General features: G+C 45.4%; 1 protein-coding gene across 9 annotated transcripts in view; it reads left to right on the forward strand.

Annotated features, from left to right (window-relative positions):
- The window catches only part of palld (palladin, cytoskeletal associated protein), a 105,135-nt gene that overhangs the window by 63,576 nt on the left and 13,698 nt on the right, over window positions 1–27,861 (forward strand). For 4 of the 9 annotated variants that reach the window (XM_080771191.1, XM_080771194.1, XM_080771197.1 and 1 more), the window contains 4 exons: window positions 17,327–18,031; window positions 20,288–20,471; window positions 21,145–21,249; window positions 27,643–27,681. In XM_080771191.1, coding sequence (XP_080627317.1) covers window positions 17,327–18,031; window positions 20,288–20,471; window positions 21,145–21,249; window positions 27,643–27,681 — 1,033 coding nt within the window. Of the gene's footprint in view, window positions 1–4,974; window positions 5,113–17,326; window positions 18,032–20,287; window positions 20,472–21,144; window positions 21,250–27,642; window positions 27,682–27,861 lie in introns of those variants that run through there. The other 5 variants (XM_080771199.1, XM_080771193.1, XM_080771195.1 and 2 more) reach the window with 5 other exon arrangements.

Here is a 27,861-nt window from a genome sequence, read left to right on the forward strand (position 1 = left end):
TTAAACGATGGCAGTAGTCGATGTTTATCTGTTGTTGATAAGCATACATTTTGCGTTGGCTCTGTTGGTGTGTTTGTTCTGCAGCCTACCAAGCTGTAGATTCTGAACATTTATTTCTTGTATTGAATATATATTTGTTTCTCTGACACAAAATAAGGGGGAAATAAAAACAACAAAAACGACATAAACATATATCAGTATCAGGCTAAATTGTTATTTTAAACATCTGTATTGGTATCGGCCAAGAATTTCCATGCCGTGGTCTTCCCAAAAATAAAGAGAATATAGCTAATGCATTGTGAGCTTGTACTGTAGGTCTGCTATTTTCACGATTGTTGTAGGACAAAGTGTATGAGTTAATACACTGAGAGTGTGGATTCATATAGTTTTCATACATTGTGTGAGTGTGTGTTCAATATTGTGTTCAACCGAATGGTGATAACCAACGGCTAGAAAACAGGAATTATAGAAAGACTGTCTGTCAGAGAGAGGAAGAGAAAGACTGTCTGTCAAAGAGAGGAAGAGAAAGACTGTCTGTCAGAGAGAGGAAGAGAAAGTGAGAGACTGCAATGGGGGGGGGGGGGGGGTGAAAGTAAAAAGAAAGTCCAGCTAGTCACAACGAGAGAGAGAGGGGAGAGAGAGAGAGACAGAGAGAGAGAGAGAGAGAGAGAGAGAGAGAGAGAAAGACATAATTCCACAGCATTAAGAGATATGGGCAGTCCTTAAAAGGACATGGGAGACACAGGATTGGTTGAGAAAGCAGATGGGGAAGCCACAGGATTGGCCAGAACGCTTAGAGTGACCTGCTGGGGGGAAACGGAGTAGCACTCCATATAAGGAAGTGAGTTCTTGGGGCTGACCCCTTCATAACAGGGGGGGGGGGGCTGTCAGTAGTCAAGTACCGTATGACCCTGAGGCGTTGATTGATTATTTGCATTTTCTATTACACTTTACTCCACTACAATTATCTGTCATAATTATTCATAGCCTACAACACTATAAATACAATAGACCACTTATTTTATACTATGGCCATTTTGAAATAGATTTACACAAGCTTGTAGGTCTGACACAACAACTTTTATACATTTATGTTGGTTATTTTGACGCCAATACAGTACTTTTTTACTCCACCACGTTTTTGAATGTGGGCCCTTACTTAAGTGTTTGTACACTGACTGGGGCAATGATGTGTGTGTTGTTCCCCCACTGCTGCAGAGCAGGGTGTATGCTCTCTCTGTGTGTGTGTGTGTGTGTGTGTGTGTGTGTGTGTGTGTGTGTGTGTGTGTGTGTGTGTTCATGAGTTGACAACATGGAAACAGAGTGTCCTCATTGATCCTCTCACAGAGATCATTGTGTGCTTCCCAGGAGAGAACGCACTGCTGCGCACACACACACAGTACACACACAGTTAGTATTACTATACTTGTGAGGACATCAACATTTTAGGACGTAGATTTTATGTAAGCTTGTACCGACGCCGTAGTTTGGCTAATAGTCAGTGTACGACACAAGCAATTACGTATAAATTAGGCATATCTCAAATCCCTAAAGCTAACCTATAAATGTCTAATCCTAAACCCCAACCTGAATCTTTTTCCAACCATAAAACAACAATTTCTCTTGTGAGGACCAGGAAAATGGTCCTCACAAGCCACATTGTGTATTTCACTTGTCGCTATACATTTGGTAATGTCCCCACAAGTATAGTAGTACAAACACATACACGCTCAGGGAATCACGTTGTTTCCGGATGAAGTCGAGCAAAGATGACCTGCCGGGAGAGGTGTGTGTGTGTGTGTGTGTGTGTGAGTGAGTGAGTGAGTGAGTGAGTGAGTGAGTGAGTGAGTGAGTGAGTGAGTGAGTGAGTGAGTGAGTGAGAGAGAGAGAGAGAGAGAGAGAGAGAGAGAGAGAGAGAGAGAGAGAGAGAGCATGCCCGTTGTTGTTGTGTATTGTCAGACATACACAAACAGACTAGCGTTCAGTACACCCGAAAAAGAGATAGAGACACATACCACTTCCACTTGTGGATGATGTGGTGTGTGTTAATTACAGGGTGTGTGTGTGTGTGTGTGTGTGTGTGTGTGTGTGTGTGTGACATGATATCTAATTGTATGCAGGCTGTTCATGACTGTTGATATGGGGACTCGCACACTGACTCGCTGTGAGCGACATGACTCAACACTATAGGGAGATGAGTCGCATACACACAGGAGACCCTCTCCCCCGAACCATGAGCGACCCCAATAGAGCGTCGCAGTCCCTCCCCCTTTCAGAACAACGAGGGGCCCAGGAAATGAATCCCAATGCATTTTTCCCATAGGCATTTCAAAACGTATTTATTTAAAGACCTTTTAAGCGTCGTACGAAGCCAACTCTTGTCGTGACAAATCATGACAACACACACAATTTTCCGGGCCAAACAAAGAATTAGAAAGTAGAAAAAAACACTTTTTTTGTTGTTTTTCTTCTTTGTAATTATTTGTTTGGTCCAAAATATTGTGTGTGTTGTCATGATTTGTCACGACAAGAGTTGGCTTCGTACGAATAAATACATTTTGAAATGCCTATGGGAAAAATGCATTGGGATTAATTTCCTGGGTCACTTGTCGTCACTGCGACGCTCTATAGAGCGTATGCGAGTGACATCATCATCATACCCAGAAGTTACGCGGGAACGCCTACTGAGTGGAATAAAAACTACTTTCTGGCCTTGACAGACCATACATCCAAACAGAAAAGTCCTATCTGATTGCATTAGATGACGTTAAACTCACTTTGCTACTCGATTTGCCACTCAATGTATGCATGTGCAAAACCTCTATTACACACTGGCAACTACAGTTCCACCCGTGCCACATTTTACGGTTCCGTCCTGATTTTGGAGAGTCTAGAGAGCCCTAGACCACAGATTACCAATGCCTTGACCAATATTTTGTCAAAAAGTATAAAATGTCTAAACAATTTCAACTCCCTAATTCTCTGTAGGAGATTCTTCCGCAAATTGTCTCAAAGTTTCAAAACTCTTTAATAGCTTAAAAAAAAAAATCCAATCTCCAAGCTGTCACAAACACACAATGTATCACATCGCGATACAGTACATTGTGATTGTGTAGTTTGGCTTTATTTGTATTTTTTTAATAGGGCTTAATTATACTTCAGAACGCATAGGTTACATACAGCACAGGTTCCCACACTTTTCAGGCTGCGACCCCCCCCCCCCCCAAATATTTGAACTGGGGTCTACACCCCACCCTGACAAGCTCAGGTAAATATTGTGACAATAGCCAAACAAGCTCACAACGCCTCTGCCTCACTGTGAGGCGTTGTGAGCCTATTTTCACAATGTTTGCCCCTTTCTTACGTAACATGTGACTAATTTGGCCAATTTGCTATTAAAAAGGATCAAAGGGCCTTAAAAGTCATTAAATTGTAACTTTATAAATGTGCACATATACGCTGAATACACTTATACTTTATTTTGGTTTGTTCACTGTTGAGTGAGAAAACAATGTTGCACATTAAACAAATAATCTGGGGACGCCGAAAAAAGTCTGGGAACCACTGGAATACAGTACACTACAGTAACTGCCGAGACATAATCAAAAGGGTCAACTAATGGTCGAAATGTCGGTCAGACTGATATATTGGTCTGGCTTTACTGACAAGTGTCAACACCCTCGTTCAAACACATATCAGCCCCCCCAAGGCAACCATAAAGTACCTCCTCCTCCTCCTCAACGTGACTCACCTCCTGACAGGACAGACAGGAGCAGAATGCTGCTGGAACAGCCAGCCCACCCCCTAAAAATAGACGCATTCCACACCAAAATAGAACTGATTATTAATGCCCCAAAAAAGCTTTTATATCAGCGCAAAAGAATGAAGGAGGAAAAACTCATATTGAGAAAGCACCGCACCGATTGGTCCATTCGTTGGTGGGGTTGTGTATCCACCAGACAAACCAAAGGTTTTCCTAGGACAGTACAAAAGTTCCTTGAATACTCTGGGTTACGTAAAACTCACGCAAATAATATTTTGCCATTGTTTAAACGTGCAAAAAAAGGACGGCTAAGATTTCTGCGTGGGCTATGAGAATCAACACATCCTGGATATAGTTTCCGGATAGGGTGTAGGGACCCAAAATAAAAGAGACGCTATCTCATTTGTGTCATTTTGAGACAAAAGATGACCGTTCAAGTGATGACGATTTCTCCAAAGATAAATGAAAGTGATTTCCTGCCCTGAGTCATTGAGTAAAGCATTGTACATGCTCACAGCGGGAGAGCTATAATGTAATGAGATCTGGGTGTCTCTTGTCTGTAATCCTTCTCTCTCAGCCCTCTCTTGTCTTTTTTTGTCCGACTCCAAAAGAAGTGGAGCGAAAGCTGCTGTTATTCTTGGGTTGCCTGACTGCATTTGGGAAGTTCCTAGGTCAGCAACTCACACCACAAGTAAAATCCTCTGGTTTTTAATTCATCCATTCGTAACTCAGAGAGTGTGCAACCATTCGCACACTCCCTGAGTTAAAGCTGCAATCCTGAAACTTATTAAACTTATTGAACTTATTCTAATGAATTATGTTTATATAGATTGGAGTGTCTTTCTACTCTTTCATTGAGACATTTAGACCCCGTGTCGTGTAGGACAGTAAGTGTTACTGCCTGAGGCTCATGAGCGGCAATATCTCCCCTGGCCAAGCAGGGATTCCCACTGATAGATGTTTGGTCTCACATTTTGAATCCAGTGAAGGACATAAAAGTGCATGTTTCAGCACTGAGGATTATTATTACGTTGTAGCAGTGTCGTTTCATAGTCTTTATTCATAATATTGAGTCTTTATTAGAGCTTTTAGTCTGAAAGGGGTTGGGTGTGTGTGTGTGTGTGTTGGGGGGGAGCTTTTATTGTGAAGGGGAGGAGCCCTGCGGCTCAGACAGACCAGAGTCTGACTCATGCAGAGAAAGGCAGGCTGACTCTCTGTCACTGTCTGACCGCTCAGCACTCTATATATGCTGCTCCGTACCTGGCAGCCACACACACACACTTTACACTGTAACTGCAGGGAGGGAGATACCTGAGCTGCCTCAAGACTCAGACCGCAACAACCAAAAGGTAAAACACTCTTTAATTACTTCCTCGTGTAAAACTGACAATTTAGTTAGGCTGACTTAAATAGACTTTCAGCAGGGAGAGTGAGAATGGACAGAGAGAATGATGGAGAGAGTGTGGCTTGTCTTTGAACTTTGAGAGAGAGAGAGAGAGTCAGACAGAGAGAAAGCACATTGCAAAGTTATTGGCTTTGCCTCTCCGTGGCAGTGAGAAATTACACTCTCAACTTTGTTTAAAATACGACAATGGCTCTGGACAAACCGCAGGTTTTTGAATCACTTTATCATCTCCTAGAGCTGAAAATGGGCAGAGTTGAATGGATGGGGTAAGAAAAGTGAGAAGACGGAATGGTCTTTTTTTTGTATGTTTGCATGGGTTTGCCAAGTTCAGCCAGTTAATGTCTAAAGCATGTGTGTGTGTGTGTGTGTGTGTGTGTGTGTGTGTGTGTGTGTGTGTGTGTGTGTGTGTGTGTGTGTGTGTGTGTGTGTGTGTGTGTGTGTCTCATGTCTACCAGAATGGATGTGCGGTTTTTGTCTGGGACACAGAGAGACTGCAGAGTGAGTGAGAGAGATACCCATTCATTTGCTGGGAGGCTTGGGAAAAGGTAGTCTGTTTCAAACTCTTAAAGAAATAAATTATAACAAAAAGGAACAAAACAATAAATTGCCTACTGGATACGAGTGTTGTTGAGCCTAGTTGTATCTCCATCAGTTTGTTTGTGGTTGGAGACTGATGGATTAGTTAACAATACAGTGCTTTAGGAGAGGTGGGGGTCTAGTTGGCTGGCTCGGCTCCCCTGTAGGCTATCTGCCAGACACTATATACCTCCCTCTCTCTCTCTCCCCTCATTCTCCTCCGACTGCTCTCCTGCTGCTAATCCCATTTGATGGCGATGTCCTTCCCATTCCAAGCCAGGCAAGAATTCCGTGAGCATTCCAGCTACAGAGAGAAAAAAATGAACCCACAGTAGAGAGAGAGAGAGAGAGAGAGAGAGAAATAGGTCCTCATGCACCTTCACCCTGCACCTTCTCTATGAAATGTCACCGCATACAGAAGGAGGTATTGAACAGCGCGGGGGGGGGGGGGGGGGTAAGGGGGATATTTGCAGCCGGGAATCAAGGGGTCTGGTTGGAATAAGACAAATGCTCTGTGCAGCCTTTCTACTGAGACATGGAGGGGTGGTGGGGGGGGGGGAGTAGGGTAGGGGGGAAGGAAAACAGTCTGTTTCTGTTTTATGTGGTGTGTGTGCAATTAGGAGTCAGAGAGAGAGACGGGGAGCAGAGAGGGGATGGGGGTACAAAAGGAGGAGGGATGCAGGGACGAGGGAGTCGTATCGAGGTTGGGAAATAAGTGGTAAAGGTACGGAGAGAGACATCAAGTTGACAGTTAAGGTACGGAGAGAGACATCAAGTTGACAGTTAAGGTACGGAGAGAGACATCAAGTTGACAGTTAAGGTACGGAGAGAGACATCAAGTTGACAGTTAAGGTACGGAGAGAGACATCAAGTTGCTGAAGCCTGATTTATACGCCGGTGTAGCACGCGGAACAAGTTGATGTACAAGCTCAGCGAGTGCAACTCGCACCCAATTACAGCCTTGGGTGATTCCAAAGCTATTCTTTTGAAAATAAAGCTAAACTAAAACAGAAACAAAATACACATAGCAGGTTTAATACATGGAGGGTGTTTTGTTCTCCGCTGCTATGCACGTGCGTCACGTCGGAGACGGACAACCCCCCCCCCCCCCCCCCCATGTTGGGGTTCTCCCCATACAGCACCCCAAGTTCACTCGCCACGCAGGCCTGTGGGATGATCCCGCCCAGGGGCTGTTGTTGGAAAGTTGGACGGAGTTCCTGAGCCTGTGCTCTCTCTTTCTCTCTCTCTCTCTCTGAGCAGAGAAGGAGGGATTGTGTGTGCGTGTGTGCGTGCGTGTGCGTGCGTGCGAGAGTCAGCTGATGATATGGGTCAGGTCAGCTTGTTATCCTGGGTTATAAACTCCGCCCAGGACTTGGACAGCATTTGGACGCCATTAAGCTCCAATAGCCTCATTATGTGTGTGTGTGTGTGTGTGTGTGTGCACTATACAGTATGTGTACACCTGAATTTAAAGCTCCACTTCAGTTTCCTGATGAGAGTTCGAGATTATCTTGTGTGGTATTTCTACTTTAGTAGATTAGTAGATAATACACTGTAGAGACAAAGGAAGGTGTGTGTGTGTGTGTGTGTGTGTGTGTGTGTGTGTGTGTGTGTGTGTGTGAGAGAGAGAGAGAGACCCACTGACTGTACCACCCAAGCTTTGAGTATTTGGACCCCCATCTGAACAGAGTTTGTGCCAGGGACACCCAGAAAAGATTTGATTTAGATTTTTTATTAAGGATCCCCAATAGCTGGTGCCGTAGCAACCAGCTGGTCTTCCTGGGGTCCAGAGAAGATTTGTGTTAAAAAATAGCAGCTGTACAAGCTCGCAGCGCAGCAGAAATGAGCTTGTAGATCTAGTAAGATTGTGATCTATACATTAACTACTTTTCCTGGGGACCCCCTGGAACCCCTCCCACTTTGAGAACCCCCGCCCGTAGAGTTTATTATATTGAACAATATTTAGACGTTACTTTGTGGAGATGCACGTCTCTTTGCCTGTTTATGTATGAGAGTTTATCTTGTGGAGTGATTTATCTCCTGCGAGCATGTGAAGTTGATGTCAGCGCTAAACACCACTCCACTCGCTGCTGATGATATCTCCAATGTTTTCTTTTAGAATCCAGTAAACATCATTATCTGTCTTCCCACCCAACACACACACAAACACAAACAAACACACACACACACACACACACACACACACACACACACACACACACACACACAGTACTGCGAAAGACTTCCTCAGTCTCTGTCATATGACATCCCCCAGGCAAGTCATTCAGATGCCTGGTTACGAAGGAACCAGGTGTCGCTCCGACATCATAACGTGGTGTCAGAGGTGACTCTCAACACTATAAATATAGGTGCCTAGCGAGTACAAGACTGATTTAAGCTAAGAACGACGATCGAGACATCGATCTAAGGACTACCAGCTCGCCTCAAGAGACCCCATATCGATCCTTACGACTAAGCTAAGGTTGGCATCTCTCTGCATTATCCAGACCAGATCAGCCCTTGACTTAGGGCTCGATTACATTGGTCCTTCGTCTTCTGTCGGTAGAAACCTTATGCCCAATTCAGGATTCAAATAAAAAAACAACAAAGTAGCAGATATACAAGCTCAAAACGCACCACTTCGCATTTTGTGTGAAACTGTATGACCAATCAGGGCATTAATTTATGAGAAACAAACCACAAAAAGTTTGAATATGGAGATAAGAGTTTCTGCACGACAGCAACGATATACTTTTTATATATTACCATAAAATCTTAAATGCAACACCCACGCGGCCACACAGTGGCCCGGCCACAGGTTGGAATCCCTTGCAGCAGCTGACACATGCACCAATCACACTGTGTCTGCCTGTCTGTCAGCGATTACGTCCAGGGAGTCAGACACACGGACATTTAGTCACAGCCTGTCAGCCCTGCTCGTCACGCTGTCACAGCCTTCTCCTCTTTGGAAAGGATCGAGCCAGTCAGTTTGACGCTTGTTTTGGTGATGCAATGCATGTCAGATGACGTCTATCAGCTATGAACCAGGTGTGTGTGTGTGTGTGAGTGTGAGGAGAGAGAGTGAGAGATGATGAGATGAGAGAGAGAGAGAGTAGAGAGAGTGAGAGAGAGTAGAGAGAGAGAGAGAGAGAGAGAGAGAGAGAGAGAGAGAGTGTGTGTGTGTGTGTGTGTGTGTGTGTGTGTGTGTGTGTGTGTGTGTGAGAGTGAGAGTGAGAGTGCGTGTGTGAGTGTACAGCTCAAAGGTAGAGAACTAAAAGAAGCAGGTCCAGGTTATACTCTTTGGATCCTGTGTGTGTGTGTGTGTGTGTGTGTGTGTGTTTGCACAGTCAAATGGGCAGTTCTAGCGTCCTAGACTACAGATTGTGGATGTTTTGATCTGTCACAAAGTGCAAAATATTGAGTTGATTAATTTGGAGACAAACTGAACCTTATTTATTCAACCCGGAACCACCCCTTATTCATACACTATCTATCACTATCGATCTACAAGCTCCAACATATGGTATAAGGTTAGAACCACCCCTTATTCATACACTATATCACTATCGATCTACAAGCTCCAACATATGGTATAAGGTTAGAACCACTCCTTATTCATACACTATCTATCACTATCGATCTACAAGCTCCAACATACAGTATGGTATAAGGTTAGAACCACCCCTTATTCAAACACTATCTATCACTATCGATCTACAAGCTCCATCATATGGTATAAGGTTACAAATCTGGACACAGAGCTGGCCCACAAATCGGCCCAGCTCTAGTAAGGGTCCATTTTCTCACTCTCAATAGTTACATTTCACTGTGCAGGCGCCCCAAAACAACACATATCTCACCCCAGTGTGACTGTGGCTGTGGTCGCCCCCGTATCTGCACTACGTCCCCCACAAGGATTCACCTTACATTCCTGCAGTGATAAGCTCCGTGACGGGACCACGCTTAAGCCCGGTTTATAGTACCTCGCCGCACAATGAACATAGTCCATCTACAAGCCTGCAGGGCTCCGCGGGAGTGATGTTGTAGGCTTATATAGATTGGCTATGTTCTCCACGTGACACCACCGTACGGCGAAGCTTGAATCTGGCCTTAAACTCCAGCTATGTGGTTCTGTAACTGTTTTCCAAGGGCGGGTGACAGGGGCATGTGTTTGTTTTTGGGAGGTGTGATATACCCCACCAGGTCGGGCCATCTGATTGTTTGGGTATTACATCGCTCAACCCTTGACAAGGTCACACTTCCCGCTAAAGCCAAAGACATACCGCACAAACAAATGTTACTGGGAAATGCAAACAAGTAGATATACCCTCCTCTCCCCCTTTTTTCCCAACTCAACACCTGTCGTACGATGCTCCAGGGAGAATTGGGGAAGTTAGCAGATGGCCTCACATTGTGCCGGGCCTTTATTTTAACGAGGAACAAAGAACGCCTCCGTGGTCGGTCACTACAGGAAGCTCCTCTCATGTTGTTTGTTTACAGAAGGAACCCCCTTATTACCAGCTATTATTTACACTCAACAACTTCCTGTCCTGTCCTCTGTCGGCTTCCTGTCATGGGATCGGAGGCCAATAAAACGTCTCGTCTCGTTTTCCGTCTTCTTCTTGGTCAGTTGCAGCAGTGGTGGCACTAACGAGACACTCCCCTGCAAAAAACCAGACGGGCAGGACGGTGGTTAAAGTCTCATATGCTAGCCAGTACCGGGCCCAGACTGTTGCCAGATTTGGGGTGAGAAACAAGCAGACAGGCCTATGCAGAAACAAGCCCAAACTTGAACCTTATATATCGGATATTTGAAAATAGCCGATCTACAAGCTCAAAGTTGCGAGCAACATTAGGAAGGAAGCCCAAAAAACACTTTAGAAACTAGCCCAAAGCCCTATCCAAGTGCCAGAAGTCACTTATAATAAGCAGACATGGCAACACTGACGTCCGCTGTCAGGATAACTAAGTGTGTACCGTATTGTTGCTTCGTTCGTCCGCCCCAGGCTTTTGTAGTCCAGGAAGCACAAACAAGCCTCGCTGGGTAAACACGACCATTAGCCAAGCTAATTAAAGTCTTCATTGATTTAAAAAGGATTGTCGGAACAGAGAGAAAGAGAGGAGCGAGCATCTAAGCATCTGGCGAACTCCTGCGGCAGCTAGCCGGACCGGCCTGGGCATGGTTGTGATTTAGCTGGAGTTAAAGATGCACTTACTCCAGTGTTAGCTGCACCACAAAGCTAAGCCCGGGCCCATCAAGTTCAGTGACGCCAGTAATGTTTCTGTATCGGAACCTAAACCATTTTCACTTTACATCGTCGGACAGCAGGAAGTCTATTCAAACGGGGCTTTTGTTGTTTAGTTTTTTCTTCTCCCCACATCTCCGTTTCCATCTTAAAAGAATTTACAGACCGATGGGACGCTGGCCCAAGATAAACCGTTTTCTTTTTTCAAGGATGAGAAGAAAGAAAAAATGCGATTTTAACTGCTTTGCCTATTTATACCGACGAATGTAGGGCGGAGCGAGGTTAGGCTAATGTAGTGTTACAGTTGGACTGCAATGCCTAGTTTGTCCTTCGTCGTACGCCGACCACAGCAGATCTACAAGCCCACAACACGTTGCATCCACGCCGTGTTGTGGGCTTGTAGATCGGCAATCGTTGGCGCTCAACACTGTGGTGACACGAAGCATAAATCAGGCTTAATACTCTCTCTCTCTCTCTCTCTCTCTCCCCCGACTCTGGCCCAGAGCTCTGTGGGCCAGTTGGCTCGCCACACCACAGCAAAAACACAGGGCCGTTGGCATGGCGACAACCCTCCCCTCTCCACCACAGGGAAGACAAGGAAGGGAGAGAGAGAGTGAGAGAGAGAGAGAGAGAGAGAGAGAGAGAAATGCAGGCTGTCCCCTTGCCATTCATTTAGTGACTTTATAAATGATCCCTTTGTGAATTTAACTGCATATGTTATTAGTATGTTCACACATACAAAGCATTTGACATGGAAGCTTTGTACTCTACTCTGTATGTTAACATCCAGTAGGCCTACTGTCCATTTGGAACCAAATGGACCCAGGCCATAAGGGTCCATTTGTTTCTAATTGTACACACCGAGTTAAATGTTCCATTTGTACACTCTGACCGAGTGTACTGTCCACTCTTAAATGCTCCGAGTTCAAGTTCAATTGTACACGCTCTGAGTTAAATGTACTGAGTAGGCTACATCAGCGCAGGCCTGCATTCAGTCCAAATGACAGAGTGGCAGTTGGAGTTGGTCGGAGAGGGCAGTCTGGGTCCGGGACGGTCCCGTCCAGCTGTTAGCGGTCAGTGCGGTCTGGCTGGACTCTGATGGGTCACCGCGTTCACACAGCGTTTGTGCTGAGCTTTGCACGGGCCATTAAAACATGAATGCCCACAGTAAAGCACTGACCTTTAAACACTCGCTGCGGTAAAAGGCCCGTCCGAAAAAACTACCATCCCGTTGAGTGACCCTGTTATTCAGATTGAAGCCAACCACAGCGGTGCCCTTTAGGTGGCAGGCCCAATCCATTGGCTATTACAACAAGCATACAGTATAGCCCGAGCCATATTCTGGGCATCATGCTGTAATAACATTCAGCAATCTATGGGAATAGGAATATGACTTTCACTGTTTGACATACAACAACGTTTTTTTTTGTTTTTTTTTAGTAATTAGGCCTACATAACAGATGCAAATACTGTGTAACTGCTTGAATGGGAAATTATGCTTAGACACAGCCAGACACCCGGAGAGCCAGTCAGAGGAGACTGTAGCTGCTGTGTTGGTTTTTAGCACACAATGAATTTCACATGCCTTTTACTTTCAATAAAGTTGAAACTTGAACCCTTGAGATAGATTTAGATTCAACTAGAACTGCACTCTGTCGAGTGCCTACTTGCTTGTTGCACACAAGTAGGCCATGAATGGCCTTGTGCACTAGCAGGCCATTATGGCCTACTGCAAGCAGAGCGCGCAAGTACTGTCGATCGCTACGGTCAAATCTCAGCCTCTCTGTGAAAGAACGTTTAAAATATTAAATTATTAGGTTTAGCCATTTGCTATGTACCTAGTTTTTGGAGGTAAAAAAGTAGTATTGTGGAGTATGGTAAAAGTCGATGGTGACGTCATACGCATGAGTGACGGCTTTCGATGGTGACGTATATGTCGATCAGTGTCAGGTGGATTAAAGGAAATGCCTCTATGTATATGAAATTTGTAAGTTGATTAGCGGTATACTGTGGTAACCTATGCCCCCTTTGATGCGTATTTATCGGCAACATGGACGAAAACTATTACTTGCGCGCTCTGCTTGCGCAAGTAATAATATGAGAGAGAGAGAGAGAGAGAGAGAGAGAGAGAGAGAGAATCTTTGTAATGAATGAAGATAAGTAGTTTGTTTGGAATCAGCAGCTTGATATACAAAGAGAAGCACACCTTTTAAGGCAAGGAGGTGATGTCAGTTACAGCTGGCTATCGTCCACACTCTGCCTCCCGCTCAGGACCCACTCAGGAGAATTCCTGAGTGGAGAGGGGAGAAAAAAATAACCTCCCCGGCATAATTTCAGATATATTTAGCCAGCTTTATATAATGTGATATTCTCTGTGTGGGCAGGGAGCCATCAGACGGGTATTAAAATCACAGGCACGCGGTGAAAAACTTTTGAAAAGGTCTCAGAGTTCTTCTCATGCCGAAGAGGCAGTAAATGGGGTCTGTTGGGGAGAGAGGGAGGGAAAGAGAGAGAGAGAGAGAGAGAGAGAGAGCGCGCTGAGGAGGAAATTAAGTGCGTTTCCCCTCCGCATGAGCGCCGGGGCCGGGCCCACTTCTGCCCCGACGCACAAGAGAGCACAGCCAAAAAAGGAATTAAACCGATTCGGACCGCTGTAGGCTCCGGGAGCTGCCAAACTATTCCTGTAAAAGCAACTCTTTTTCGGCGGGGCCCTGAACAGAAGACCTAAAGGGGGGTGGGGGGGAAATGTACAACAGACACACACCAGAGACAAAGAAACCAGGACAGATCATCCTCATTCTCGTGCTCTTGTGATCAGTGGCCTCACTCCTCAATCATTCATCCACCGCCCTTCCCACAACACACACACCCCCTGCGAGCAGAGCTACGAGTCATGACAGATCAAGAGTGATTGCGTTATTATCAAAATAATGATATGTTTGTTTGGGCACGCTGGATGATCTGCAGGGGGGCCGGGGGGTGGCGTTGGAACACGCCAAAAATAAACTGTGGCTGGGATAGGACAATCAGTCAGCCCTGATTCTGGCTCATGCACTTGGACACGTTGCGTCCGTTTCTTAAGCGTTCACCTCCTCTCTTTGATTGCGCTTCTGAAGCTGGAGTTAGATAATGGCCGATCAACAAACTCACACCGGGGCATGCTGTAACATGTTGTGAGCTTGTCGATCAGCCATTGTGCGCGACATCGCGTGCAACAAAGTATATCTGCTTTATACTTAACAGTGAAAAAAGAGAGAGACAGACACAGACAGACAGACAGAGGATAATAAAGCTGGGGCGTTCCTCTGCATTCTCACAGATGAGAAATAGTAGGGAGAAAGGAAGGAGAGAAGAGGAGAAAAAAAAGCCTCCACTGATTATTCCACATCTGGAAGAGATTTGGCAAAGTGAACTCGGTCCTTGTGGACTCCTGACGGCACACACCAGCTCGGATGTGTGTTCCTCGCACAGACACTGACATTAAAAGGAACTAGAGGTTTATTGCTGCCTTCAACCTTTCCCAAAGACCCATGTCATTCCACTACAAGCCCTTAAAAAGTTCACTTCTTCTCTCCCCTGGTTCCCCAAAGCTAGTGCATGGTCCTTTTTAAAACACTCCTGGGTTTTTAAACATCCCCAACAGTGACTTTAGCTCTGGCCTGAGACTCGTATCTCCCACACACGAATGAAAAAGAGGCCGGATACAGTAGTGCGTCTGTCTCTCTCTCTCTCTCGCTCTCCCTCTTCCCATTTATCTCTCTCCGTCTCTACTCTTGCTCAATTTCCTGTCTCTCTACAACTGTTGTGTGAAAATAAAAGCACCAAAGTGCCTAAAAGTGCCTTTAAAATGATGTAGATGTTGTATGATCTTGGTCAAAGTGATGCAACACAACTTGTGTTACTGTTAGAACATCCCAGCACATTCTGAATGATGTGAGACACATCTCTGCCATGCCACGCCTCTAAGTACACGGTCGTACGATGGTGTTGCAGGCCAAAGCTCCTAAAGCATCACATAAATGTGAGCTTGTAGAATGTATTTTTTTGCCTTGCGACACCATTGTGAAACTAGATATAAATCAGGCTTTATTGTTAATAACTTTAAGGTTTGACGAACTTGGAACAGTGTCAGAGACATCTGTATGTATAGTTCAACAGGGGAGTGGATGGAGAACACGGCGGCTCCGACCAAACTGGTCTCCCTGTTATTGAAAGTATCGCCATTCCCTGATGTGTTGTCGACAGGCCGGGCCAATTTTAACAAGTCTTTGTTAAGCACTGGAAGGCTGATAGCATATCAGCCCGTGCTCCGGGCGCAGCCGTTTCCTTCCCAGAAAACACACACACACACACACACACACACACACACACACACACACACACACACACACACACACACACACACACACACACACACACACACACACACACACACACACGGTTATCACCCTGTAATCACAGAAGAATAAAAAACACACTAATTCCCGTTCAACACCCCTGTATCCATCCATATTACAAAACCACTTAGTAAACTCAGGCTAATAAGCGTCTACCATGGATCAGGTCCAACTTGAAAACTCCACCCATCTGACCACTTAACACAGCTGCTGCTAAAGGGTTTAGTTCAGATTTTCTGGTCTGGTTTTGGTGAATAGTAACTTAGTTCCGGTCATTTGGTGGGGCTCTGGGGGCCACGCATAAAAATTATATGAATCCACAAAACGTTGTATTGTTGACCTATTTCTACTACTGTATATAGAGGCACTTTCATTCAACTATCGACTGTGTTCCGGGTTGGATCAATGGAACTAGCATAACTATACGTCATAATAATTATGCGGTTTAACGAGTTTTGACTTCGACTCAAAGTCCCAAATTTGATGACTTAGACTCAACTTGATTGAATTAAACTTCAATCCACTTAAACCTCAATGACTTGTGACTTAATTGTCTCCTCTGACTGGCAGAAGGAACGCTCCCATCTGCTCGGTAGCCTAGGACGCATATCATTTCCCCAGTTTGGAACAGATATCAGGCTTTCCTCCGAGGTGGAAAGTGTGGTGACGCGAGGTTATCTGCTCGGTGATGTCCCTGCCAGTGCTGTTGTGACAGCGTGTGTTGGATAGGGAGCGCAGGCTCCCTATCTGTAATTAGAGACAGACAGACTGCCTGCTTTCTTAACAGTTTTTTAACAGCGTGTCTCATATTTGTTGGGGGAGGCCTTATCTGCCCCCAGCAGCCATATAAATAAGTTAAGTGAAGTGTGCATGTGTGTGTGTGTGTGTGTGTGTGTGTGTGTGTGCTCGAGCGCGCGGGCGCATGTTTGATTAGAAGAGGCGAACAGGCGGTGTTTACCTCATAAAGTGCTTGGGGGCTAATTTAAACTCAGTCGAAATTAACACTCATATAGTTCATCTGTGTGACTCCTCCCCCACCCCCGTCCCCCGCGGTGCTGATCAGAGCCTGCAGACAGTAACATGTTCCTCATGCGGCCTGTGTGAGTCACACGGAGCCGTGTGTGTGTGTGTGTGTGTGTGTGTGTGTGTGTGTGTGTGTGTGTGTGTGTGTGTGTGTGTGTGTGTGGATTTCAAGCACATCTTTATTATGTGCTTGACATCTTGGTCTCGCTGGGAGGGGGGGGGGGGGGGGGGGGGGGGGTAGGTGCTTTGAACGGAATTACTGTTTCAACCTTTCAACCTTGTCCCATTTAGCCACATAATTAAACTCACTCTGTTGGGTGAAAATAGCCAATCTACAACGTCACACTGCAACACATTGCAATGTGTTATGAGCTTGTAGATTGGTTATTTATTTCCCCCAAAAAGAGGGACATTTAAAAATGTAATAATTCTACTAATATTTATTAAATAATGACATGCCCAAAATAGCAGAGTGCTAACGTGGTGGGCGTGTCTACTTCCCTCCTGTGCTCTCATTGGTCAGAGTGCTGATGGGGGGCGTGTCTACTTCCCTACTGCATTATGCTCTCATTGGTCAGAGTGCTGATGGGGGGGGCATGTCTACTTCCCTCCTGTGGTCTCAAATGATCCATGGGTCGGCGGTTCGAAATCCCGGCTCCTCCTGAAGTGTCCTTGGGCAAGACACTGAACCCCACCTTGCCTCCAGTGGTTGCCACCATTGGCATGTGAATGTGAGAAGTGAGGACGCTGGCGTCGACTGTTCGCCGCTTCACCTCCCAATGTATGAATGAATGGACCGTTGAAAAGTGCTTTGAGCACTTGGAAAAGCGTTATAAAAATGCCATCCATTATAAAAATGCCAGCCATTCATTGGTCAGAGTGTTGACTGGGAGTGTGTCTCCTTCCCTCCTGACAGGAACTCGTTCCAGCTGAAGCAGCTCCACGACCAGATCCTCCTGGAGGTGCAGGAAGCAGTAGCAGCAGCAAATTGGCACCTGCCGCCGCAAGACGAGCAGGAAGTCCCACCTCTGCCTCTGCCACTGCCGCCGCCGCCTGAGGAGCCCCGACGGGAAGTGACCTCGCCCACTACTCCGCCCTCTCCTCCTCTCCCTCCTCCTCCCTCCTTCCAGGAACTGGAGAGCAGCGCCTCCTCGACGGCAGCAGCCATGACCAGCACCTTCAACTACGCCCGGCCCAAGCAGTTCATCGCGGCCGCCCAGAGTGGCCCGGCGGCCTCTGGCCTGTCGTCGCCTCTCTCCCCGGCCTCGGCCCACAAGCCCTTCAGCCGGGTGACGCTGCCGCCGTTCACCAGGGCGCCCAGCGTGGAGTCACCCACCTCGCCGTCCTTCCCGCCTCCCCCGCCGCCCTTCCTCAGCCCCGTCAGCCTGTCGTCCCCGTCGGGCCCGGCCGCCCACGACTTCCCTCCGCCGCCTCCTCCTCCTCCGCCACCTCCTCCGCCCGCCATGTCTCCGGCGCGCTCCGACTCCTCCTCGCCATTCACCTCCATGCCGCCGTCCCCAGCTGGCAGCTTCCTGTCGTCGGTGCTGCCCTCCACGCCCTCCTCCACCCCGGGGAGTCCCACGGTCAACGCCCTGGGCCTGCCCAAAGGCAACGGCACCGTGTAAGTACCTCACTGTACACTGTACATACGCACCGTATAGGGCTCAAGCCTCAGTTATATACTGTCGTGATCACTAAATAACAGATCTACAAGCTCACAAGGTGTCACGGATCAGACACCCTGTGAGCTTGTAGATCTGCTATTGGAGCATGCACAATGCACTTTTATTATTTCAAAACATGGAAAGGTTTTTGGGGAAATAATTTCTCAGAATTATGAGAAATAGTCAATGTCCAGTAGTAAGCCACTTTGATCTCTGCAGGATTGTATGTCAGGAAACATGGGTTTTACAGACGTATCGATTCAATTCAACTTCACAGCGTTAAAAAACAAGTAGTCACCCAACATTGTCCCATACAAACAACGGATTAGTGGATGAAGTCTGACTATCAGTTGACTATGAGGCGCTCAGCCACAGATTCCGTATACGTTTTAGGTAACATACGGTGTAGTGTGTGTACATTACAGGGTGACAGTGTGTGTTCCCCCTCAGACAGAGAGTCCTGCTGGCAGGCAGGGCGTCCACTGCCGGCTGGAGGTCTGCTCCTGGATGCAACATGACATGTTTACATTCTTTACACAGCATGTTTATAGGAGCGAGCACAGTGAAGAGGGCCTTCTGAACACCACACACGCAACGCACACTTGCGTGCGTGCGTGCGGTGCAAGGGTCTTAGCCCTCACATTGACAAGAAATCACAGCTATGTTTTTTATGCAAGTTAAATAAACATTCCGCCATATGTTTCAGACAGTACGGCTGGCGGGGGGGAGGGGGGCTCACCTATAGAATGCTACCATGCCCTCTTTCCTGTCAAAAGACCAGCACTTCTCAGAAACCCACATGCACCTCCAGCATACCCTGGACAACCCTGGACCCTGCAGTGTCCTATGGGGGGGGGGGGGTGTGGTGGTTGATGTCGGCAGCCCCCTATAGACGTTTAGCTAGCCAGTCAGAGAGGAACTAGCGTTCCACTGTCACGCTAGTTCAAGGGCATTTCACAAGCTCATAGTGTGCTGTGAGTTTGCCTTGTACTGTAGATCGGCTATTTTCAGCTAAACAAAGTATAAAGGGACATTCACATCAAGCGCAATAACTATATATAGCAGTGGTAGGGATATCCTCAGGATCTGAATCATAGATAGATAGATAGATAGATAGATAGATAGATAGATAGATAGATAGATAGATAGATAGATAGATAGATAGATAGATAGATAAGCAAACACATTTCCATAAAATGGTCCATAAAAAACTATATTTGTCTTCATTGTGCTGTGGACACTCACCAGCCACTTGACTTTGAGAGATCATTTAAACGATATATTTTACGTGAAAAGCCCTTAAATCAAGTCGCACGCACACACACACACACACACACACACACACACACACACGCACACACACGCGCGCACACGCACGCACGCACGCACGCACGCACGCACGCACGCACGCACGCACAGGCATTCCAACACGAGGGCAGAGAGATAAGGAGACGCTGTGTGGAATGTCAGAGCTGGACATTGAGCCTGATAAGGACCTAATGAGAGACCAACTACAGGGGGGGAAGGGGGTATCTGCCGACGTGTTGAGGAGGGGTACTGTCACAGATTAGACGGAATCTGTTTTGTTTTTGTTGCTGAATGACCTAACCCTTTTTCAGTCCTCCTTAAGTATCTGATGCAGTGATTCCGCAAAGGGAACGAGACTTGAACTTGTGTGCATGCCTATACCATTTTACCTGCATTCTATAGTGCCTTTCGACATAACCCGTTTTTTTCTTATATACTATTATTACAGCTATAATTAAACTAATTCATATATATATAAATTAAAATAAAAGGGATTTTAGTGTGTCTGACGGAGTTGACATGAATCAGTTATGAAGTGCATAAATGTCCCATTTTAGAAAGAAATGTTATGCGAAAAACCTGATCCTTCTCAAGATTGGTAGTTGAGACCTGTGTCTACAAATACATCCATTTGATTTTGTTTCTTAAAAAAATAATCTGTGATTTGAAAAAAGTTCTCAAGAATGAGTATATATATACAGTATATATACACACACACACACTCTATAAATCATACATTAAAATATCATGATCATCTATTTTGGGTGAACAAAAACATTGTAATCTAAAACTACATTTATTACTAAACCAGTTAACGTTTGTTTGTTGTTTTTTTTGTAAAGCCTAGTTTCTATTTACATTTCACTAAAATAACTAAAATTATCCATTTCTCTATTCTCGTTTAGTTTTAGGCAGCTCAACTCTAATAACCCTGGTCTGTCCAGCAGAGCATTCCCTCGGAAGTCGTCGGTCAGCAGAACCCCGCGGCTCACCTCCGACTCGGACATCCAGGGCACCAAGGATGCCGTCATCCAAGACCTGGAGAGGAAGCTCCGCTTCAAGGAGGAGCGCGTCAGCAACGGCCAACAGGTCTGTACTTCTTTTAGGCGTTTTGTATGTGTGTGGAGTGTGTGTGTATTTGTTTTTAAATTACGACAGCGTGTTGGTAGGTAATTTAGACAACGAGCGTGTTTAGTAACACATCGTTAACCCTAATTAACCATCCAGTCCCAACGACCTATTTGATAACCTGACTGACTACACTACACTGCAGCCTTTGTAACGTTAACCATTGCTTTCCTTTCACTCATTCCATCATAAAGCAAAATATGGGTAGAGCAGGTTCTCAAACATTTTCATGTCACGGACCCCCAAATTGGCCACGGACCCCATCTGAAAAGATTTTCTGCCAGGGCCCGTTGCGAGAGAATGATTTGTCAAGATTTGTTACGTTTCCAAAACAGCCAAGAAGAGGTTGTACAGTAGGCTATTTAACAACACAAAAAGCCAAATAGGCTACATTAATTTAACTTGAAATTAAAAAGTTTGAGAACCACCATTGAATCCATTCATCAGACTTAATTGATCCCACCCTAAAGTAGGTTAACTACAGTAGTTGACTGTGTGTGTGATGTGCGAGTGGCAAGTGTGTGTGTGTGTGTGTGTGTGTGTGTGTGTGTGTGTGTGTGTGTGTGCGCGCGCGCTGTGGCACTCACTCACTAAGCCGTCGGGCTGACCCCCCCCCATTAATCCATGCTTCCAGAGGTTAACGTATGAGGAGAAGATGGCTCGCCGGCTGCTGGGAGCAGACAACGCAGCCACAGTGCTAAACACACAGGACACTGAGGAGGAGACAGGAGTCACACAGGTATGCAAAGGGTTAACCTGTGGGACACGCACACATTTTAACCACTTAAACCCCTCTAGTCTCTTAGAGAGTGATGGGGGAAAGTAGACCCTTTAAGCAGGCACCATGCCTTTCAGAGTGTGCAGCTGAGTTTTGCCCAAGCAAGGTCACAGAGTGACAAGAAAGATTGCTAGTATATAATGTCAGGGAAAGAGTGACACGTCAGAATTCTCCAAGAACGACACGCGTCGGGACTGTGCTTCGAGGGGCCCCTCGGTCTGCGGACTGATATGATCGAATCTGATTCGTGTATACAGGTCGTATCTGCTTTCATATGTGTATTTGCTGTTCATATGTATATCACATGACCATTCAATATTGGGATAATTATGGGCAATCAATAAATGCCAGATCGTGTGAATCCATGATTTTAAGTGTACAGCCTGTTTATTGGACTATTAGATAACCCTCTCACAGGATGGCGCAACAGAGCTTACATATATAGGCATAGACAAAATTGTACCGGGGACCCCCAGGGGTACTTGAGGGGGTTCCAGGGGGTCCCCATGCAGCAAAATTAGTTAAGATAAATCAGTACACTTTAAACCTACAGTTTACATCGGCTATTTCCCCCAAAACCCAGACATTTTTTTGAATACTTTTAAAACCTTAACAACATGAATCTTCCGGCACAAAATATTTGCAGATGTTGGTCTGCGGCCAAATACATATACATTTGTTGGTCCTCGACGTGAAAATGTCCGAGAACTGCTGCACTATAGCGTGTACAGTCTGACCACCATCATGTCCCACCGTTGCATACAAAACATTCCTATCTAATGAGCCCCCACCTCTAAAAACAGCCCGTCCAACTTTTCCGAGCCCCCCGTGGAAAGGGCTTTCTGGAGCAGCAGTGTGTTATGAAAGCCTGGATGTAAACACAGTAAAACCGTTCCCTCCCATAAAAAAGCACTGTTTATGAACACTGGCAGGGAAACCGCAACAGCGCTCTTACATGAGCGCCAGGGAGTAACACTCTTTGAAGGCCCGTTGTAAGCCATTTGTCCCCCTCAGAAACCACTCCAATGCCACGGAGAAGTGGCAGCCAGTGAGTGGCAGCTCTGTGTGCATACGCACTGCCTGGGTCCTTTATTTTGGCGATTGTCAAACCTTTTCACATCAAGGAGCCCTCAAAATTATATCTGCCAGGGATCCCCAGAACAGAAGATTTGTGTTATTCCAAATAATTCAAGTTGTTTTCAAGAATTTTTGAATATAAAAAATATAGTATAAAATGGGGTCAGTGGTTACACTGATGTTATAGACAGTATATTAACTAATTTAGCTGGGAACTCCCTGGAACTTTTATGACCTACTCTGCATTCGAACCCTGGTCTCCCACGTGAGAAACTATAGTTGTCAATGACACAAATCCATAGTCCATAGACTTGGCTGGAAAACTATTTATTTATAAGTGCTCTAAACAAACATTAAAGTCCATTGACTTGGCTGGCTCTAAAGTGCTCTAAACAAACATTAAAGTCCATATACTTGGCAGGCTCTAAAGCCCTAACCACACCAAAGTGTCACCATGCAATTCCTTGGGTCCAAACGGTTGCAAGGAGCTAAAACCGTCTCGACCCTTTGGTGTGGTTTGGGCCATTGAATTCCATGCGTTGAATTACTAGGGTTAACGTGGGTCAATGTGGGTCAACGTGCAACAAGACATATCACACCGCAGGGACAACGCTAAAACCATCTTGACCCTTTGGTGTGGTTAGGGCTTAAAGTGCTCTAAACAAACATTAACAATCCCATAGATTTGGCTGCCATGATGCCAATCAAAGATCAATAGCAAGTCACAATTATACAGCAAAGCAGTTGATATTCACTGTTGTAGAGAGGAGAGATTACATACAGGCCTACATATATGTCTTTGCCACATATGTATATATGTGTGTGTGTGTGTGTGTGTGTGTGTGTGTGTGTGTGTGTGCGCGCACGTGCATGCGTGCGTGCATATATACATATACTGATGATGTAATGTATGGCCAGGGACCACCTGCAATACCACCGGTTGAAAACCCATGCTGTATGGGGACCTAGCAGGTCACAGACAGGGTCACTAGGATGAGGCTGGCTGGGCAGGGCACTGCGGCAGTGGAAAACTGCATTACATTTAAAAATCACACCTGTGTGAACCAAGTGGTGCAATTCCCTCCCCCCCCCCCGCCCCCCCCCCCTCTCTCTCTCTCTCTCTCTCTCTCTCTCTCTCTCTCTCTCATTAGAGACACAGCACTACCCCTCTCTCTGTTTCTGGCGCCCCCTTCTGGTATAAATAAGTAACTACTCAGGCTCATGGACACAGGTACACACACACACACGTGTGTACACGGACAAAGCTGGATGTAGAAGTGGTTGCACCACTTAAAAAAAAATCACACACGTGTGAACTGAGTGGTGCAATTCCCCCCCCCCCGCTCTCTCTCTCTCATTAGAGACACAGCACTACCCCTCTCTCTGTTTCTGGCGCCCCCTACTGGCATAAATAAGTAACATACTCGTGCTCATACAGGTACACAGGTAGTACACAGGTACACAGGTACATGGACATTGCTGGTTGTAGGAGTGGTTGCACCACTCAAAAAAAAAAATATATATTTTACTCCTTATAGTTGGTTGAAATGGGTTGATTTAGACTAGCTAAGTTTTTATTTTCAGCTGAGATGGGAAGTTTTTTTCTCCTTCTCTCCTCTCAACTAAGCTGCATTTACATCAGGCCTTACTGGGCTGGAATGTCAAGTTGGCAAATGTTCTGTGCAGTCCTGGGGTCTCCCCCACACTGAGGGGACTCCATACTGTACATCAACACATCTGTCTGTTGAAATGAGAAGCCAGTTACACAACTGTTGCAAATCAATCAGCGGGGACAACATAACCGAGGCCAATCAAAGATCAATGACAAGTCACAATTATACTGCAAAGCAGATGATATTCACTGAGAGAGAGAGAGAGAGAGAGAGAGAGAGAGAGAGAGAGAGAGAGATTCTTTCTCTCTCCTACATAAAGACAAGGCCTACTGTAGATAAACACTTTGCCACCATGCCAGTCATGAACCAATACAGCCACCCTGTCACAACCTCAGCAACCACACAACGCCACACTTCAATTGAAGTTCGGACCAAAAGGAAATAGAAGTTCACTCATAGGATTATTGTGTGATCAAGAGCCACATACTGTACACACACCATATACTGTTCCCCCTTACAACTCACATCCCAACAGCAGATACAACACAACATACTGTGCAACATACTGTACAACATATACTGTTCCCTCTTACAACTCATATACCCAACGGCAGATACAACACAACATACAAACGGTAGATTCACATCAGCATTCAATTCCAGAGTCAGAAACAGTCAGAACATGTTTCATTGCCACTCAGTCACTGGGTCCCAAAATGAATAGTACAACAGCTTAAATTTCTACCTCTTGGCCAGTTCACACGTAAAAGAGACGTCTCAATGTGGTTTTACCTGTTATCACACTAGTATACGCACTAGAAATCACACTAGTATACGCACAGCATAGGCTACAACACAAGCAGCAGCAGCAGCAAAGAAGCAAAGAAGCAAAAAACTAATATCGTACCTTGAGTTGTCTTCTACTTGACTTCATCAAAGTGATGCCAAGGTCAAACTGTGGAACCCATGCCAGCCTCTCTCTAGTTCATAATGAGCCCTCCAGCGGCCCTCCAGTCATCTCCATCCTCCATACATCTGGCTAGCTGGCCTGTAACTTTCCTCCCGGTATCAATGGCACCGAACAGCCTCATTCTCCTGGCTGCCATCTTCTCACTCAGCCATGGATGTTTAGTACTGCGTGTAGCATTCTGGTGTAGTGCAGTGGTCAGGGACTTAGCGAAGGCTCTAGGATCCAGCATTCACAGCATGTCACAGGAGAATGGACTCAGGACTGAGAAGCTGAGCTTGGGGGTCTGGGGTCATCACCCTGGCTTGAATACCTGTGGAGCAGGTTGAGAGAGACACCACAAGCTTTGAGTATAAGTAAGGTAGAAAGAAAGAAAGTGAGCTGAGCCACAAGAGCCACATACTGTACCCTGTCACAACTCACTAGCAACAGCAGGAAAACATAAAATGATAGACACTAGTAGTATATGTTAAGGGGCGTAAAATGAAACCCAATTAGCCTGTCGCTGAGTCCCACCAAAGCCCGTTGTTGGCCAATACCACATTAGCAACGGTTACTATAGGTTAGGATCCTCGGTCAAGCTTGCAATGCTGGTCAAAATGGTTAAGCGGTGTCAATACATATATTTGCTGTACAGCATGTGTGGGTTTGTTTTCTTACCTTATGAGCAAATTAGTCCATTCCATGAATTATTTCGCTCCGTTGTGCAGTTTAATAGTAGCCTATCTATAAAAATAGGCTCTCATTGACTTCCATTGTAACGGGGAAACAGCTCTCAAAATCAGTCAGTTAGCACATAAGAGAACACAACAAAAGCTGATTCTGACAGTTTATGACTCATTAAAAACTCATGCCATCTTATTTTCGTCTTTTGATAGATTTATAAAGTAACTATATTGGTTGGAGATATACAGTGAAGCGGTTCTGGTGTGCCTCGTTTGTAAACAAGTCGCCATGCTGTTTGAGATGCACCCAGCTGCAGTCCCAGACATTTCTCCTAAAGCGTCTCCCTCAAACACGTCCAAAATTGTGTATGGTGTTTGCGACAAGTGGACGAGATCAAATGCATTTGTTTACATCCAACGGTCTGGATGGTAAGTCTGGGACCGAGGCTACTTCAGAAGTGTGTGTACAGATTTGGACCAAAACAGGAACAGGAACTTCTTTCCACACAAACTTGAAAGGGTTGCCAAGTCTGCTTATTTCCCGCTACTTTTGGCTTAAGGCTAATCATTAGTATACAATACATTACCAAAACATTAATTACCATAGACATAGGCCTACATAGTATTTATAATGATAAATGCATACAATATTTTTTATTAGGATTATATATGGTCATATTATTGTGATAGTTTTGGCTTGTTTTTCTTGATTTGGCTTTAAGAGTTGGCTTATTTTTGGAGGTGGGTTGGCTTATATCTCTCACACAATGTGGCAACACCGAAGTCACAAGAACAAAAACATTACAACGTTGATATTTTTATTAAAAATTAAACGGTCATAATCAGCTTAGTGTTCTAAAAGAGTGAGTTTGAGAGTTGTTTCCCTGTTACAATGGAAGTCAACGAGAGCCTATTTTTATTTCTAATATGTAGGCTACTATTAAACTGCACAACGGAGCGAAATAATTCATGGAATGGACTAGTTTGCTCATAAGGTAAGAAAACAAACCCACACATGCTGTACGTCAAATATATTTATTGACACTGCTTAACCATTTTGACCAGCATTGCAAGCTTGACCGAGGATCCTAACCTATAGTAACCGTTGCTAATGTGGTATTGGCCAACAACGGGCTTGGGTGGGACTTAGCGACAGGCTAATTGGTTTCATGTTACACTCTCAAGAGTTAAAGATCTATAAGGTTCCATTTGGTTACCACCTCTCCATTATTTAAGTTTAACTGGGGACCACCTGGAACCCCCTCAAGACCACTGGTGGTTCCCGGACCACTGGTTGAGAACCACTGGTGTAGAGGGAGAAACCAGGAGGCCTACAACGAAGTATATGGGGTTTAAGTGGCTAGAAATAAGCAGCTCTAAGTACACCTTTTAGGAGATTGAGCAGTGCTGTTTTTCTTTACACAACCAGACTGACATGGCTGTCAGTGCTGTAAAATAAATGTTGACTTTAGAGTCGAAAGTCAAACAGAATGTGAATAGTAAATAGGCACGCTGAGGAGAGCTGGTTGGTGATGCTGCCTGTTGGCCTGCCAGCCTGACATGCTGATTGGCTGTAAAGCTCTACTGCAGTGTTTCCCAAACAGTGGCTCAAGACCCAAAACTGGGTCGTTGACCCAGTTTTTGTACATGTAAAACTTCGTACAGTACATGCATTTTTGTACATTTGGGTCCCGGGCAAACACATGTATCTTGGCTGAAAAGGGTTTGGGAAGCCCTGCTCCATTGCATGGCATGGCTCTGAGCCTGCTAATGTGTGAGGCATACATACATACTGCAGCAGTGCCAATGGAAGATGCAACTTTATAATACTGAAAATGTGTGTGTAGTTGAGATGACGTTTTTGTAATCCTTAATTCAACTCATTCAAATGTAACCAAATGCACTATTTGTACACTCTCTGAGTTACAAAGTCTATTGTACACAAGCAGGTAAGATGACAAAGGCACATGTGGAAAAACGGTCTAAAACACATTATCAGACAACACCTCTCCAATGTTCTATCTCCTAACAGGAAGGCAAGTCACCGGACAGTGAATCTGTCCCTCAAAAGGTTATTCATACCGTAATTACTTTGATTCTTTCTTTCTTGGGGGGTTTTCCCATTCACTGTATGCGTGTGGTCACTCAACTCTTCACGTGCAGCCGTTGTCACGTTACACTGTCTTCACTGTAACAGAAGCGTTCGCTTTCACTTGTGGTACCAGGATCAGGACTAGGCGTGAACTTGATA

This window comes from Protomyctophum bolini (assembly GCF_963924005.1).
Source record: "Protomyctophum bolini genome assembly, chromosome: 8".
Taxonomy (NCBI): domain Eukaryota; kingdom Metazoa; phylum Chordata; class Actinopteri; order Myctophiformes; family Myctophidae; genus Protomyctophum; species Protomyctophum bolini.